The 17251-nt window shown below is 44.0% G+C and overlaps 1 protein-coding gene across 4 annotated transcripts in view; it reads left to right on the plus strand.

The window, feature by feature from the left end:
* Positions 1–17205, plus strand: part of LOC105276208 (nephrin) — a 235158-nt gene extending 217953 nt beyond the window's left edge. Inside the window, exons 7-18 of one of the 4 annotated variants that reach the window (XM_011333650.3) lie at positions 136–435; positions 1883–2019; positions 2387–2540; positions 2681–2983; positions 3450–3725; positions 3953–4243; positions 4963–5141; positions 5466–5886; positions 6953–7105; positions 7792–7919; positions 9994–10177; positions 10522–17205. In XM_011333650.3, the coding sequence (XP_011331952.1) occupies positions 136–435; positions 1883–2019; positions 2387–2540; positions 2681–2983; positions 3450–3725; positions 3953–4243; positions 4963–5141; positions 5466–5886; positions 6953–7105; positions 7792–7919; positions 9994–10177; positions 10522–11006 (3011 nt within the window). In that variant the 3' untranslated portion in view covers positions 11007–17205. Of the gene's footprint in view, positions 1–135; positions 436–1882; positions 2020–2386; positions 2541–2680; positions 2984–3449; positions 3726–3952; positions 4244–4962; positions 5142–5465; positions 5887–6952; positions 7106–7155; positions 7312–7791; positions 7968–9993; positions 10178–10521 lie in introns of those variants that run through there. The other 3 variants (XM_011333649.2, XM_011333651.2, XM_011333653.3) reach the window with 3 other exon arrangements.
* The last annotated feature ends 46 nt before the right edge of the window (positions 17206–17251 follow it).

Genomic DNA, 17251 nt, shown 5'->3' on the forward strand with positions numbered 1-17251 from the left:
CGTGTTCGGGTCATTGAACCGACTGTATCTATCCGTCTATTATCTCCACAATACACAGACATTCAGATTTTTACCAATCACCATCGAATCAATTAATTAGAGCTTTTTTCACATATACGCTTTTACGATCCACAGTCGCGCCTGCCGGAGTGACCATCACTGGACCAACGGAGGCGAAGGCGGACGATCAGGTGCTCATCACTTGCACGACCGAGAACTCGAATCCGCCTGCGGACATCAAGTGGACGGTGGACGGGCATAATTTCGAGAGCAACGCCTCGAAGACGGAGCCGGCGCCGAACGGTGGCTGGATCACCAGCTCGAACGTGACGTTCAGCATTAATCGCAAGAGCCGCAGCATCGTCGTAATCTGCCACGCTTCCAACGTCAAGCTCACAGAGAACGTGGTCGGCACGCACACCATCAACGTAATATGTAAGAGCATCTCTCTTCTCTCTGTCGTACAATTTTGCCAGTCACTCGGATACGTACGTACGTACTCTTGTACGTTTCGCGCGCGGTTGTAATGCGAGATCCCGCTCGCCCTGCGGCGAAAACCCAATTTCCGCCCCGCGTCAAAGAGCCGTACTCGGTGTCCCGGAAGTACCGTGAGACATTTTATCGAAGAAGGACTTTTTCAATTGCCAGTTGACGATATTAAATTCTTCGGCGAGCACGTGCGCCAGACAAACCTTCATCGCGGTAAAATCGATCTGAGATTAATTGCAAGGGTGGAGCCCCTCGAGGACTCATTTACGAAAGTAATTAATCCTTCAGGAGTATTCTCATTAAAAGGGAATCCACGTCTCCTTACGTGAAAACATACGTGGCGCGCGTGTGATTCAATTAAAACTTAAATATTAAACGACGTTATCATGCGCGGATCTTTAATCTCTTCCAACTTTGGTCTGGAATGCCGTCCTTGCCGTAGATATGATATGCGACATACACGTTAAACCGACATGCATTATAGAACTTTATGGAGCAGAACACTGTTCCGTGATGTTTAATTAAAAATGACAAGTATCCCAAGATAGAACATCGTGCAAGCGAATATTTTTCTTAGGTGTACAGTGCGCCGTCGGAAATGAATACATATCATTCACTCCTCCGATCAATTTAATGAATTTAGAGGAAATCGAGCAACAATAACATCCGTTATCGTTGACATCTTCGTGGTGCGCGCTGACAAATTAATCGACCGCATCCGGGGTCCCAAATGCATATGCGCGATACGAATCCGACAGTCAAAATTCATTTAACATATTCGACATTACGTCACGCAGCGCGCGCGATGCGCCCTGGCAATAATACAACCGTAATCGGCCGACATTAATTTCCGTCGTAAATAAATAATCCTCGTATAATCAACCGCGTTTTCAGCTTGTAATTATATGCATTAAAATTATCCGCTGTCTGAATATACTAAACAATTAGTCAGCCTCCAAATCGATAACACCGCTCGGCAATCCGAGGCTACACGAATGCCGCTCGCGTGTTCGGTGATGTAACCGGATTCAACAAATAATCCTTACAAATTGCCGTAAGCTTTGTCGAATGTTTAACTAACGGTGAAGTCAACGAGAGAGAGATGGAAGAAAGGAACGAACGCGAATTGCAGGCGCGATAAAAATAAAGAAGAGAAAAACCTCGGGATATTTCCTTTTTATTATTATATATTCCGACGTGCCTCTCTCCGAACACAGATTATTGTAGAAATATGTATATCAGGAAAATTAATATAGAATACACAGATTCTTCTCTCCCTTCCGCTTATTTGTATTTCCCTGTTGCCAACAGCAATATATTTTTAGGAAATGTGCGAAAACGTAATAATGAAAATCCCGGATTTGCAATAACCAGAGTATTGTCAATTTTGTAGATCCACCCTCGAAACTGAGCGTCACCGGATACGAAGAGGGCACGACAATTGTTGCCGGGACGGTATTGAAGCTTACGTGTACCGCCACAGCGGGTAATCCACTGGCCACGTTAACATGGTACAAGAATGACCGCAAGGTACGTGAAATTGCACGACACGCGATCATTGACTTGAAATTTTTAGTAGCACCTTGGAAAACTTGGACTCATTTTTCAAAGTTGCATGCATTATTCAACATAATGGCATTAACTTCCTTCAAGACTTTATCGATTAAGAATTCCGCACAAGAGTGAGGCATAATAAATCCATAATCCGTCCAAGATTCATTTTAGAGAGTAGATCTTATATTTAAAAGCTTTTTCGAATCATGGGCGCGGTTCTTTCTTGCATTATTGAGATCTCTTACATTTTGTAAGCATTTCTGATAAGTAATTTCAACTGAGATGAATTTGCATTTTTGAACCTAAAGATCTGCCATTACGTAATTCATCTTGTGTCGTCTAGGTACCCGGCACGGTGAGAACGCGGAATCACGTTGTCTTCAGCGAACTGGCGATGCTCGTTAATGCATCCGATAATAACGCTCATGTGCGCTGTGAAGCGACGAATTCCGCCACCGAGATTCCTCTGCTCAAAGTTCTCGTCCTAAAAGTCAATTGTAAGTCCTGAAAGTCAATCGTAACTCATACATTCAATATCAAAAAATCTTATTACACCTGATAGCATTTCTCAAGAGAGGAAATGTTCATTCTGTCATTGCTAATGATTAATTTTTTCACGATTCCTTAACGATTTCAGTCCCTCCTGAGAGAGTGAAAATCAATCGCGAGCCCCAGGATTTCCATGCTGGCCAGGAAGGACGCATAATCTGCGAATCCAGCAGCAGCAATCCCGCCGCCGAGATGTCCTGGTGGAAGAACGGGATACCAGTGTCCGGTACCAGAAACGGCACCAAGTCCGGATTACACGGCGGCTTCCTATCGTTCGTCGAGCTCACGCTAGATTTAGCCGAGGACATGAACGGCGAGGTGTACACCTGCGAGGCCAAAAACACTGAATTGGGGAGATCCATCCACGATGCTACGACTCTGGACGTGCTATGTGAGTGTACAATCTAAGTATTAAGATCGCTTAAGGACGTAATCCGTACACTTGCAGCGATCAGCACGCACGCAGATCGCGTGACGATGAGAGCGTTCAAATCCGGAAATCTCCGCGATGAGCGGAATGCACGGTGATGGATCTCTCTCACTGTATCTCCGCGGATACGTTGGATAATGTTTGTGCAAATTTCATGGCATTTGTTGAGAAAATGTCTCGTCATTACGGCGCGCGATAATACAGTATTATCAGGAGTATAAAGTAGAGTAGTACCATAAATAAGAGCACGAGGAAATCAGAAAAAATCGCACGAGCGAGATTACGAGGAGAAAGGAATTAATTCGCTGCTCTTATATAAATTTTAATCATTTCCCATTTACGAACAATTCAGAATACGGTCGCGTGTAATTTTTATAAATTCTCGAGCATTCTTTTTGCCATTTTTTGAAATTATAATTCATCTCAGACAAGCCGATTTTCTCACCACTGGATCCCTCGGAACTGATCGGCCTAGAAGGCGAGCCCTTTGTTATTTCTGTATCGGCGAGAGGCAATCCCAATATGACGACGTACACGTGGACGAGAGACGGTTTACCCGTGGGTAGCAGTGGTAAAAGGATAACCGCGCACGGCTCTACGCTAAATATTACCAGATTGGATCGTCACGACGCCGGCACCTACATATGCGAAGCGTTCAACAAGGAAGGAACCACCTTCTACCAACTCAATCTGACTGTGCAGTGTGAGTGAACTGACAAATAGCAGCAAATACGCGGGATTCGTAAGACGCAATAAAATTTTCAATCAGACGAAAATTGCTAATTTTATGTTTCTAACGTCTGCTCAGAGAATATCTTAGTTATTTATTCCTTCTCCAATACGCTTATTTCTCAAAGACATTCCACTCGACTTGTAAATCGTCTCTAACACGCGAGTTTCATAACCATTTCGTTTTCGAAATGCCTGCAGATCCGGCCAAGATCAAGCGCACCTCCTCGTCGGGGATAGTTTACCCGCCTGGTATCGAGGCGAAGCTGTTCTGCGAGGTCGATGGCAGCCCGATCGGCGACGAGTACGTTACGTGGCAAAAAGTAGGGTCGAATCCCGAGTTGCCGGGAGGTTACTCGACGTCATTCGTTAACCGGACGTCGTACCTGCATATAGACTCCCCTAGCCAGGAGGACGTCGGCGAGTATCGGTGCAAGGTGAACAACGGCATCGGCAACGTAACATCGGACCCGATCCTGTTCATTACGAACTGTACGTAGAGACTTTTATTTCAATTATTCGACGATGCTACCGCCGTTTATACGCAGTCGGGTACGTTTAAACGAGAGATAAAAACTGGTCGGAATCGGCAGAATTTAATTATCGTATATCGCCCAGTAATTTAATCGTCATACACCGCCCAGCGATTTAATTGTCATACATCCAGCCACGGTGACTGACTTGATTGCTACAGAAATTAGTTGTTACGCCTCGTTACCATATTTTATATTTTCAGAAAAAGAAATACGATCGGCCACTTAGTGCCATGTTAATGAGTCTGACATGAAAAGAGATATCAGAACGTTCGCAATAAATAATATTCGCTGTCGATGCACTCTTTTACGGCATTTCCGGATTACACATTTAAATTAATAGCTTATTAGCGAAAAAGTATCGATTAAAATGATCAGTATTGTTAATAATTAAATAATATCATTATTACGTTATTACACACTGCGATAATTGTGCTTGGTCAATGATTGTTTAATGAGCAATTAATTAACTTCATGAACGTGATGTCAGAAATTTTAGCGTTTTAAATAATAGCTCAACGAAAGAAATTACCCGCGATACATTACACGTAGTTGCGGAAATTGTAATAGCGCCGCAATGCATTGCGAAATACATTCGCGTGCTTATAAATGCATTTTACGCGCGGCGACGTATCGGAAAGCACATAATAAAGAATTTACTGGTACTTTTATGCGCAGTTAAACCGGAAATGACAAACACCCCGCTGACGCGAAAGGCGGCTGCGAACAAAGGAATAAACGTCCAATTGTTCTGTAAAGCGCGAGGATCTCCACTGCCACGTTTCACTTGGACCTTCAATGGGAAAACTTTATTGCCGAACGCAACCGAGAATAAATACAGTATCACTCACAGCGATGTAAGTCACTTTATAAGGCGTGCCCTTATCTCTTAAATAACGACTTCCTGTACCAGTATATCTCCTTTAGATATTTCGCCATTTGATTGAAGCTCCGGCGTTATGCTGCACATTGTAAATCTCATTTTTCCTTTAACTCCAGGGTGAATTTCTCCCCGATAGAATTTTCATCTCGCGCATGTATAGTTATGGGAATATTTATCGTTAAAAATTTCAGAGTTATAAACTACTGAAAATATTTCTATAAAAATCCCCAATTTTTCACTCTCTCGCGGACACGTGCGATGCACTTTCAGCGATCTAAATTGACCTCGCGTTTCTCAGTTATCGGAACTCTACTCGGAAACAACGCTGACCATCCATCACGTGAGGACGCAGGACTATGGAAAGTACGAGTGCCGTGCCCAGAATAAAATGGGTCATTCCGTAGACGACATATATCTGGACGTCACGTCACCGCCGGACAAGCCGGGTGACTTAGAGGTCTACAACGTCACGCACGACTCGGTCACGCTGATTTGGAAGCGAGGTTTCGACGGCGGCCTGCCGACGTCTCATCAAATACGATGGCGACAAGCGCTGGATTACGAGGATCGCTACCACTACCTGGACGTCTCACCCGGCGACTATAAGGCCACCATATCCGGCCTGTCGCTCGGGACTTATTACGTATTTAGTGTAAAGGCCATCAACGAGAAAGGGGACAGCGGCTTCTTGCCGGATCTCGTCAAAGTCCAGACCCTTCGTAAGTCAAGACGAATACCGCGGTAGATATCCTTCTCCTTCCCCCGTCGCTTTCACAATTGAGGGAAGGACAACTGTCCGTAGAAAAGCCTAACATCATCAAGTTACCATCAGGGAAATAGTCGGATAATGTCATAAATAGCATTGGTTCGATTCCCGGCATAATTTCGGTGTAGATGATGCTCAGTGCGCGTTTGTTGATTGTAAATATGACGAGAAACGCAGTCGACGTTGCGGCAAAAATATAGAAATGGTTCAAGCTTGCGCATATACGCACACCGAGATTGTAGTTGCTAGTAACTCTTCCTCTCACATGCGAAGTATTTGCATCCGATGGTACATCGTTATTCATGTGACACGGTGGAAAATAACAGCTTGCTAAATCATTATGCAGATCATCGAACATAATTAAACGCGATTACCCACATCCACGTAATTAATCATACTCGGTAATTAGGTTGATCGTGTATTACGTTGGGTGTACACATGTAACGTGTCTCATGAATGTTCGCATGGCGTTTACGTTTAGTTATAACGAGTACATTAGACATTGCGTAGGTAACAAGCATTTACAAGCATTCACGTATCTGGATAATTATATAATATAACGTAACTTTTAGAGCATGACTCATTCTAACGATCTCGCGAAAGTAACGTTGTCAGCTTCGAGATATTTCCGACTGCCTCTCTAGTTCCGTTATAGACGTTGCAGCAAATTGCAGGTTTAATAATAAACTACGGACGGAATTGAAAAGAAAGAAACAACTGCGAACCGTCGACTCGCAATTGACGCGAATCTGACCGGTTTACGCCGGCAGGGCGGAAAATCAAGCAGCAGGTTGCTCTCCCGCTTGCCTTTATTCGAGGGAAGGAAATAAGATAAGACGAACGAGCAACCAGTTGCCGCTGGCTGACTCGCCTAACTGCCGAACCTGCGTAAGTCCGGCCAATTCGCGGCATTACGGACGATCGTGAACGGTCTCGCAGTTGAACGTGTGACTAACAAATGTAGATCCGCATTGCATGAATAACACAAACCGGTGATGGGGCATTGGCTTGGGTTACAGGCGAGGCGCCACCAACCGAGTTGACATCAAGTGAGAATAGTTCCTCCTACATCATCGTCATTATCATCACTGTTTCCGCCTCTGCTTGCCTACTCATTGCCGCGACCATAGTCTTTGCTACCATAAAGTCGAAAAAGAAGGCCCAGCGTGCTGGTAAATATGTGACATTTATCATGTGTTCTTTCTCTCCTTTATTTCCCTAGGACCGAGTAAAGAGGAAAACCTGCCAGACGTGCTCTTGGAAAAGGGCGACTTTCCGATGAATTATATCTATACGTTAGCGGCGACTTCCTTCATCATTTTTATCGTTAATATCTTCGTCATGTTCTGGTACATAGTACGAAAGCGAAATAGAGCTCGTAAGTTTATGACTAATGATTACTGATTACTTAACGCGTACTTGTTTCAACTTAGAGGATCACTGCGCTATTCAGTCCAAGTTGGCTACAGCCACGGCAGGCGATGAACTCAATCTAATCTAATTTTCTGATCAATTTTGGAAGCTCGGAGTCCTAAAAGGCCGGATGTGATTTAACCTGACTAAAATTTCCAAATTTCCCTGCAAAGTTTAGTCGTTTTCAAATGAAACTAATTCAAGTGAAGCTAATTAGCCAGGAATTAGTTATATTATAATACAAATCCTGCATAATACACAACAAAATTGACATTACTTCACGAATATGAAAACAAATCTAATGTTACAAATGTTAATGTTAGTTTGAGGAGAAAGCTTATTGAAATTTCGTTGCCGGATTCATCTTCCGTGAGTGGCTGTAGCTCCATTACTCGCGCCTCATCTCGCCATTCGCATGCTCACCGCGCTTTTTATTTTTGCACAGGCATTAATAAATCGCAGACCGCGGACATGTACGCACCGTCCACCGTCAACGGCGACACCATGACCGGCGAATTAAGTTCGATGTCGGACGAGAAGAGCGACGTCAACTTCGACGCTAACGATTACGTGGTCAGTGCCATCAGTCAGTATGTTCTTAGTAACAAGTAATACCGGAGGGTAGGTTTGAGTTCTATAGCAACACTTTTTCTGTTTTATCCCTCTATTAGTTTTGCTGATCTCGCTCTCTCGTTCCTATTTTCTCTTTTTTCTCATATTATCTCTCATCTCCGCGATCTTCATTTTTGTCAAGATTTTATTTATTTTTTTCACGCAAAGGGTTGTAATGGGTAATCATAAATAATAAGCTGGATGCCCCACTTGTATTAACGATCCTAACTCTAACAGTTCTAATATTTCTCAATCCCCGTTTGCACTCGGAATAATATTATTTAATCGTGTAATCGATATTATTATATTTTATTCATTGACTAGTTAAAATATAAACGGAGCATTATTTATATTTATTAAAATCTGTTGTAAAATATTTATTAAAATAAAAGTACCCTGGCACTACGCTAAATTCAATTTTCACGATTCGAATCTGAATAAATTGTTTTTCGAGCTATAATTTCTTTCGCAGCTTTGATAACGCGGCTTAGCGTTATTTTAATTTTCATATCCCAGTTGTTTGTTAATAATACATATTGTCATATATATTTATCTCATAATTAACTTACGACGGCTTCGTATTACACCCGAGCGCAAAGAGAGTTCGGCTTACATAAAGGTAACCCGCAGGTAAATTTAACATAAACTTAAACTCCTTTAAAATTCAAACGCAAAATCGCGCCATGATGAAAACCATCCGAGCTTGGCACTCGCAAACACCTTAATCCAGCGAGGTTTCATGCCGCCATAAATTCACAACGCAATCTCCACATGACGCGGCTTTCATATTTATTAAATATCGGCTTGCCTTCTCGCAGTATATAGTATTAGATCATATACATATACGTTGGGAGCGAGAGTAGTGAAATAACGGAATATGAAACAAAACTCGCGTGAAAATTCACGCCAAATCGGTTGGCAATCGAATGGATTTACTTGCCGGTCGTTGCACCGCCACTATGTCGTCGTCGTCGTCGTCGTCGTCGTCATCGTAGCTTCGCTCGATTGCTCCATCGCACCGGATACTCGTAGAGATAACAGCTCGTAGACACAGTTAATTATTTTTTACTAATTACGGCACTCCCGGTATTTAACGGCACTCCCAGAACTCACGGAACACACTCGCGATTAAAATACAACGCAAAACGCGACAATAGTCGTTTCGATCGCGATAAGACGCGCGAAATACGGCGCCATTACGCGAGATTTAAAGAACGCGCTGACAACTTCACATCGCGGATGCTTAGCGTGACGTCATCACAACACCGTTGTACTAAAATAACTAAAATATCAATCTTGTATTATCGCGAAACTGTTTAATCAAGCTGTTTAATCAAACTGCTTAATCAGGCTGATTGCTAATTACGGTCAAGTAAACAATTTGATTAACTCGAAAATCCATTTGCTCGTGCGCGATGCGGTTTGAAATAAATAACGCAGAACGAACGCGTCTTGTGATACGGAGCGAATTAATGGCGCCGAAGAAAGCGTGCGATAGCAAGTACGGAATGATGCGATTAATCGCTGTCACGGGCGTTAATGTCGTGCAACACGATACCTTTACTCGTCACTCGTCGCATATTTCGGCACTCCCAGCGTTTACAATTCACTTTGGGCGAGTAAATAATGCGACGTACGGAACGCTGCCGGCGCGCGGCCGAACGCCCGCGGTGTACTGCGAAATTAGCAACGAGTCGAACATGTATCAGCAACTTCACGCTGTTGCTTCTTACCATTATGCCGCTGTCGCATCGCGTGACATCGCATGCAGTTAATCGCAAAAATCACTGCACCTGATGTGATAAACAATTAAAGCATTGCCAAATTATCACGTTGATACTAGAATTTTGTTCACTACTCTCGCTCTTATCGGAAGAAGCTTTTAGACGTAAGAAAATATCAAAGCTTGCGTTACAAAGACGGTGTGAAATGCAAGAATTGTTTTTAATTACGTATATATCTCACGCCAGTCTTTTGTTCGTAAATTAAGCCGAATCACTGATCGACGATTGTCGTTCTATCTGTTACAAAACAGGACGAGGGGCGCAAAACGGCAGCTAGTACATATTTAATAGATCAAACTATGCAAGATTTTGGGAAAGGCGGTTTAGAGATGCAGGTTCATCAGGGCACCCTCGGTAGACGCAGTAATCATATGCAGACATCCATGAACATGGATTCGCCTCCGCAGCGAACTACGGCTAGCGGAACTCTCTCAGGTACGTTTCAGATATTTAGTTGAATATTATAATTACAATTATAAAGAGCTCAATAGACACTCGAATACGATATTAAAACGATTAAAAACGATATTAGTTTCTGACATGTCTGAAAAAATAAAGGAATTTATAATACATTAATTAAAAGGCTGATTGTATTTATAAAAATCATCAATCTTATTTAAAGTATATCTCTTCGACATTAAAGGCTGTGCCTTTAATGTCCAACAACGTTACCGTCTCCTTAAGTTCCCAAATCCTTTAAGTCTCATGATAACGTCTACCGTCCAACGTCTCCGCGTTGTCTCGTCTTCTAACATCCACGTAACCATCTAATGTTACAGTGTCGAAGTCGAGTTACATCGGGAACCCGAGCCCGGCGCCGCCCAATGACGTGAGCTTCTATAGCGTGGAGATGGACAACGGTCGGGGCTACATCAGTTATGACAGCAATCCGAGCCCGGCGCCGACCTCGCTCGGCGATCCAGCTGGTGGGCCCTATTATCCCGCGTCCTTGGGCTCGACCGGCCACATAATCACCGGGCACATGACGGGCGCTGGCACTGGCACCCTGACGCGCACCAGGACGCTGCCACGTCCGGTACCGCCGCCTGATGTCACAGTGATGACCGCGGGCACCAAGTCGCCAATACCGCCGTCGGTCCCGCCGCCACCCGCAACGTTTGCTCGTGCAGGCGCCAACAATGGTGGGCCTCATCCGCATCCACACTCGCATCCGACTCCGCCACCGCCGCCTTGCCAGAGCCACCCGTTATCGACGTTCGCGGCGACACCCACGTACTCCGACATCGACGGTCATCTTGTCTGAGGCTCGCCGATCTTCGGATCCGGTTCGGCGCGCGGCAAGTACCGCGCCGTTGCCCAGGACGACGACGACGACCGACCGGTCACGGAGAGAAGCACACGTCTCTGAGAATCGCAAAGGCGGATGGTCCTCTGCATGGACCATCCGGACTGCTCGGATCATCATTGATCGTCTTCGTGAGCGACGACGTGGGAGGGACGAACGTAGCGACGGTCCACCTCGCGAACAGCGGTCCGTCGCGGCTGAACGTCCCGATACTCGTCACGATGCGCCTGAACAATCTCCGAGAACTGTGTTTGGTGCTCGAGGAAGAAAGTACGAAATGCAATGTGTAAATAGAGGGACGAGAAGAGATGCAGAGTGAAGAGAGGAACGTTGACGTGAAATGAGAGAGTGGTGCACCAGATACACACGCTGTAAACACGCCTTTCCCTTCAACGCGGCTACTTCCTATATCCGCGCGACGAGAGGAGACGCGCGCGGGGCTCTCCTATGCGATTGAATTCTAATCTTAGGGATATATGTTATAATCTCGACCGTGCTCTTGACGAAGAGCAAGCGATTCTAGAGAAAGAGAGAGAGAGCGTTTTCCTCGAGGATGGTTTCACCGTTCCTCCTCCGCCATCCTGCCTTCCTCCTTTCCCATTTTTCCCAGCTCTAACTGTTTGTCCGCTCGCCTTAGCGTTACTTAGCGTATGCTGACGACAGCGATATAATCAGTGACGCGTCGAACGATCCAAGTTCCAGATCGCCACATACACACACACATACACACACACACACACCGGTGTGTGTCGAGGAAAGTATATTTTCTGTAAATACGCGCGTAAATCAGGGAAAAAGACACACGAGAGAAAACATCCAAGCGGCTAACAATTTCGTTGTTCAGTTGCTTCGCGCATGTCGGTACGCTGTTCGTCATGACAATTGTATTCAGATATCACTATGCAGATATCAACGACAGTCGGGAAAATCCGCGCGGAAGTGCCCGTAGAGTATCACTCGGAGAGCGATCTCGTTCGCTCTTGACTGACGCCGAAACGCAGACTCCAAACTTCCAAGTGTGCAATCATAAGCTTCACGTGATCAACAGTGATATATCGTCGGTATAAATGTTACAAAGTATATCTCCGTTTCCCCCGTAGAATAGTCACTCCGTGGCTTGAAGCATTCGTGGATGCAACCCACTTGGTTGTCCCAATTTCAAGGCATTCGATCTCATCGACGCGAGATCCCTGTACTTATCGCACAATTGTCGCGCACAATTACCGACGTTGATTTCCGCGACGTATCGATAGCAATTAGATGAACAATCGCGCAATAGCCCCTTTAGAACTCGCAGGAGTGGGCATATCCGTCATGACCGTCCATTGCTTACTTTCGCGTCGAGGAAGTCGGTCCACCCCGACGATTCCAGGCCGAGGGAGACGAGACAATCGTTACTACGAAGAGAAACTCTCGAAATACTGTAAAGAGAGAAAGAGCGGCGCGATAACGGCGAGATTGCATCTTCTTTCCTTTTCCGCCTTTCACACTGTTTATAGTCCCATTTGAGTTTAACGGCGTCTCTTTGAACATGATACTCACGGTGCTAGGTAGCCGAGCTCAGCGTTGAACGTGATGGTCCGATCTCAAAATCTCGACGTTCCTTGCGGCTCGAGAGAACCGTTTAACACGGAACGTAATTACCTTCAGCGCTGAACCCACGAGAACATCATCCAGCAAGTCCATTTCGTTCGCGTCTCACGCGGGGAACACACACGCACATACACGTTTGGTTTAGCGTAGTCGTGCGCACAATTTGCATATCATAATTCATACTCGCGCTTTGATCACGTGCGTTAGTGTTACATGCGTTGCTTCATAAGTTACGCGCGCCGCGCTTCGATTGTTGTCCCTTGAGTAACTTTTCCACACGTGTCGAAATCTGATGGCATCACGAATCTGATACCATCGTACGTGGAGTCTTCACTGCCGATCCTGAAGTCAATACTTTAAGTAGTCCATCGACCTGTTATACCGTTTCGATACAAATGCTTTTACCTTCTACACGCGCGATGCGATACGTTTAAACACGTTTTGTACGTTTGATTAAACACGACCATCCGTCGCGGCACGATCTCGCGACGTTAATCGAAAAACGAGTACCGTGTGTGGCCGCACGTTAAAGACACACACACGTTAAATTTGCGTTTACTGATCATCCCGACTGCGTCTCGGTGATCCCGAGCTTCACGTTCATCACGAGGACACGAGCGACCGAGCTTGCGCTGCCACCGCATTATCCGCGATGCAATTTGCGTTGAGGAGTGCATTTACAAGTCGAGAGAATCAGATACGTACGATGATAATAGGAGCGCACGACGATGCAAACTCACACACTCGACTGGATGATCGGTCCGGAGACCGCAATTCGATCATCGCGTTAACTCGGATTAACCGCACGTCGCAATTACTGCAAGCGTGTGATTATTGCAATGAAGGTGTGTAAAACATAATCAGCGAGAGAGAGGGAGAGAGGAAGCCTTCCGGAGGAGAACGAAACGACGTGGAGCCATGCCAGTGTGAATGTCTCGGCGTAGTGATATCTTGAACAAAGACAATAGTACGTAAGCTTAAATTGCTGCATAATGGGTTTTAGTTAAGGACAATTATAGGATCCGCTAGCGTCTCGCACGAGGATCCGCATGAGCGTTGTTGGCGTCACGCGGCTGTCGCACGCGAATTATACACGCGGACAGTCGCGAGATTCGAATTGCGCGATTACTCGTATTAGCTCGACTAAATGTTCATACATATACATATATATTTTTGCATTTATTTCCAATTACTAATCACACGATTGAATCCATTGTAAATAGCGCGATAACGTCTCGATGTTTCACACGGTCGAACGAGGGAAGAAAAAAGAAGAAAATTGAAAACGGAAAAAAAAGACAGAGAAAGAGAGAGAAAAGAGAGGAAGAACGAGAAAAAAGAAACGAGAAAACAAGTAATTCAAATGGATCATATGAGGGTCTCACTATACCTAGGCTATAAACGAAATATTGCTAGAGGATAACGACGCTGTGTATATCTAAACAAGAAGTAAAAGAGAAAAACAAGAGGAAGAAAAATTATCTCCCGTTAATTGGACGAGACACTGTCTTTCCGTTCTACGTCTCGAAAGCCTAAGTAGTCGATGTATATATTTTTGAAAGAGACGACCACGATGACGATGACGATGACGACGACGACGACGATAATGACGATGACGACGAGGACAAAAAGGGTGAAGAGGACGAAGACTAGGACAAATACTCGATGCGTTTGGCCTATCGTAAAGGGATTTATTGCAACAGAGAGGAGTCATGTAACGCACGCTGCCCTTTTACGTTCCCCGGCGGTAAAGGGCTGTGATGGTGAAGCGCGAATCCGAATCAGCGTTCGTTGACGATCAAAGGGGGATTCGCGCTTTATCCTATGGTGAGGAATTGCTCGTAGGAGAGAATTATAATATACTTTACCCAGCCGGCGGCCACGTGCGTCACATTGCTCGCGGGAGAGATTGTTTGAAAGTTTTATGGATAACGTTTTTCCGTAGCATATATGCTATATATAATATAAATATATATATAAATATATATATATATATATTGTTGTTTCTCATTACAGCGATTATTTGTTAACATGGTAGATTTTACGAAGCTTAAGGCAGAGAAAGAGAGAGGAATGAATAAAAAAAAAGAGAAGAGAGAGAGAGGTGTATTGTTAAAACGCCGTTATGTATGGAGCCGCGCAGTTCGGCTTAGACTGATGATAAGAAATTCACACGTATGCTCAATTAGAGATGAACATGTTCGCGCATAATTAAGAGTTCTATTTACATATACATGTTTTATATTTGTAATTAAAACGAAAAGAAGCAAATCATCTATACTTAATATTACCTGAAGATTATTATATTAGATTTATGTAATCTCCAAAGTATTTGCTCATCAAAGTGCTAGGCATGTTAGACGGACCGCTATTCGTCCAAAATGGTACCTTGGAGATGGACATACCATCTAACACGTACGATATTTGATATTTTACATAATAATAACGACACGACAACAACAACAACAACTCGTAATTTCGTTGATTACTCTAAGGCATAGTCAATCCTAATTATACAATCATTAAGGATATGAAAGAGAGAATCAATTAATCGTTTTACATGTATATACATATACGTATAATGTACATAGCACTTAGATAGACACGAAATGGAGAAAGAAAAATGCAAATACTTAACGAATTATATCAAACTACGAGAAAACAAGAAAAACGAATCGAGAGCTTTTGTATACTAGATGTATATTGGTATATTCACTTTGTATCGTTCTTTTTACCGCGATCATAATTATCGATAAATAGGGATTAGCGAAAGCGCCATTGTTTTTGAAGAAGGAAAAAGAACCTGCAAAATCATTCAAACTACGAGCAAGCAATTCGCCAATCTCAGATCGACGAAAAACTGAAGAGGAACCGACGAATGCATCAGGACGAGAATGTGCGGTAAGCCACGGCGCTACGAAATTATCCGTTCCAAAATTGATATCGCCAGTGTTCCATCGCCTTCGCCACGTTCTTTCATACGATTTTTTATAATACGATCTTTTACAATACGATCTTTTTTATTGACCAGGCAGGTATTCCGTACTTTTTCACGCGTAGAAGATAATTTTCGTGCCCTTTGTGCCGAGCGTTTGCGCCGATAATTAAATACGAAAGTACACGTTGTACTCTCTCCGCTCTTTTGAGATTTATACGTAACTATTATCGCCGCGACTGGTCTAAATGTTGCTTCCGTTTTATGTGCCAATCGATCGACGTTGTTCTTCGACGTGTGTAACATATATGCGTTAAATGCGAAAAAAGGGGACAAAAGAGGAGAACGGAACAAAGAGTAGCGCCGGTCGACGACCGCTCATCGGCGAGAATTTTTCAGCGTGCGACCGGCGCTTCCTCCCTCTCCCCCGAGTACAACAGAGATGCAACACGTGAAAAAACGTAAACAAAAGAAAGAAGAAAAAAAAGGGGAGAAAAGGGACACGGGAGAAAAAAGGGAGAGAAAACGAAACGGAAAGGGAAAAAGCTCTCTGATCGACGTAACGGTGTAACATATAATTGATATGATAATTGATACGCGCCCACGATTAACGATTAATGTACATATACATAGTATTTTTACATTCTAATTCTAAATTACATTTCCAATTCTAAATGGTATACACGACACACACTACACTCATCGTGAGCTTCGTTCCGTCCGTCTGTGTATCGATCCACGACGACGACGCAACGACGACGTCGACGATCGCTCTTCACTGTCGCGTTGCTCCACCGCCGCCAAGATCGACGAGGTGTGATTTTTGTAATTATGCAACAATCGGCGGCACACCTCTTCCTTTCTCCGTTCGACTCCACCGTACGTATTCAATAAATACATGCCTTGTGCCTTCGCCGCGTTACTTAAACCATAATAATATACCTTACGTAAGGACACCTTACGAGCGATGCACGTTCACTAATCCTTGGAACACCAATCCTCCGGGACGTGACTTATTTGTTCGTTGCTGAAATTTCGAGCGGGACGTTTGGACAGTTCTGAGATGCGAAAGTGACGCTGATTCAGGAACGACTCGTGCATCTTTCCTTTTACGATTCTTTTCGGTTCACGATCATTGTCGTCGCATTGTTAGCTGCCGCGTCCTGCAGGAGTTAACGATGCGAATTGCGGTTCGTCGAGCGACCGCCGGTGTCTTCTACAAGCATGATGGAACGGGTAGATATGAACATTGGCTCACACCGAGTGCGTACACAGAGACAGAACGAAGCTCAACACGCTAGTCCTTAATTTAAAACCAAAGTAAAAGCAACATTGTGTAGCTTTTAAGAATCTCTATTACGTATACACACCTGTGTGTCTATACAGACATAATTATAATTAAACGATTCCAATCATTGTAATTAGGTAAATGAAACTAACCGATAAGCAGATAGGTAAAAATAAGCCACTCATTATGTGTATCATCTTGTTTTTCCATTCATAATTTTTCACTACACGATTAACGACATTTTACCTAGGAGAGCCTTTCGTCAGCTAGGATTATTCTGTATCTGTATTCTGTATATTGTTTTCTATTGCAACTATTAAAACTGATTGTCAACTTATAAATCGACGTTTGCTTTTTCTTGCCGGTCAATCTCCCTCCAATATCAAT

The sequence above is a fragment of the Ooceraea biroi genome, chromosome 9 (genome assembly GCF_003672135.1).
Source record: "Ooceraea biroi isolate clonal line C1 chromosome 9, Obir_v5.4, whole genome shotgun sequence".
Lineage (NCBI taxonomy): Eukaryota > Metazoa > Arthropoda > Insecta > Hymenoptera > Formicidae > Ooceraea > Ooceraea biroi.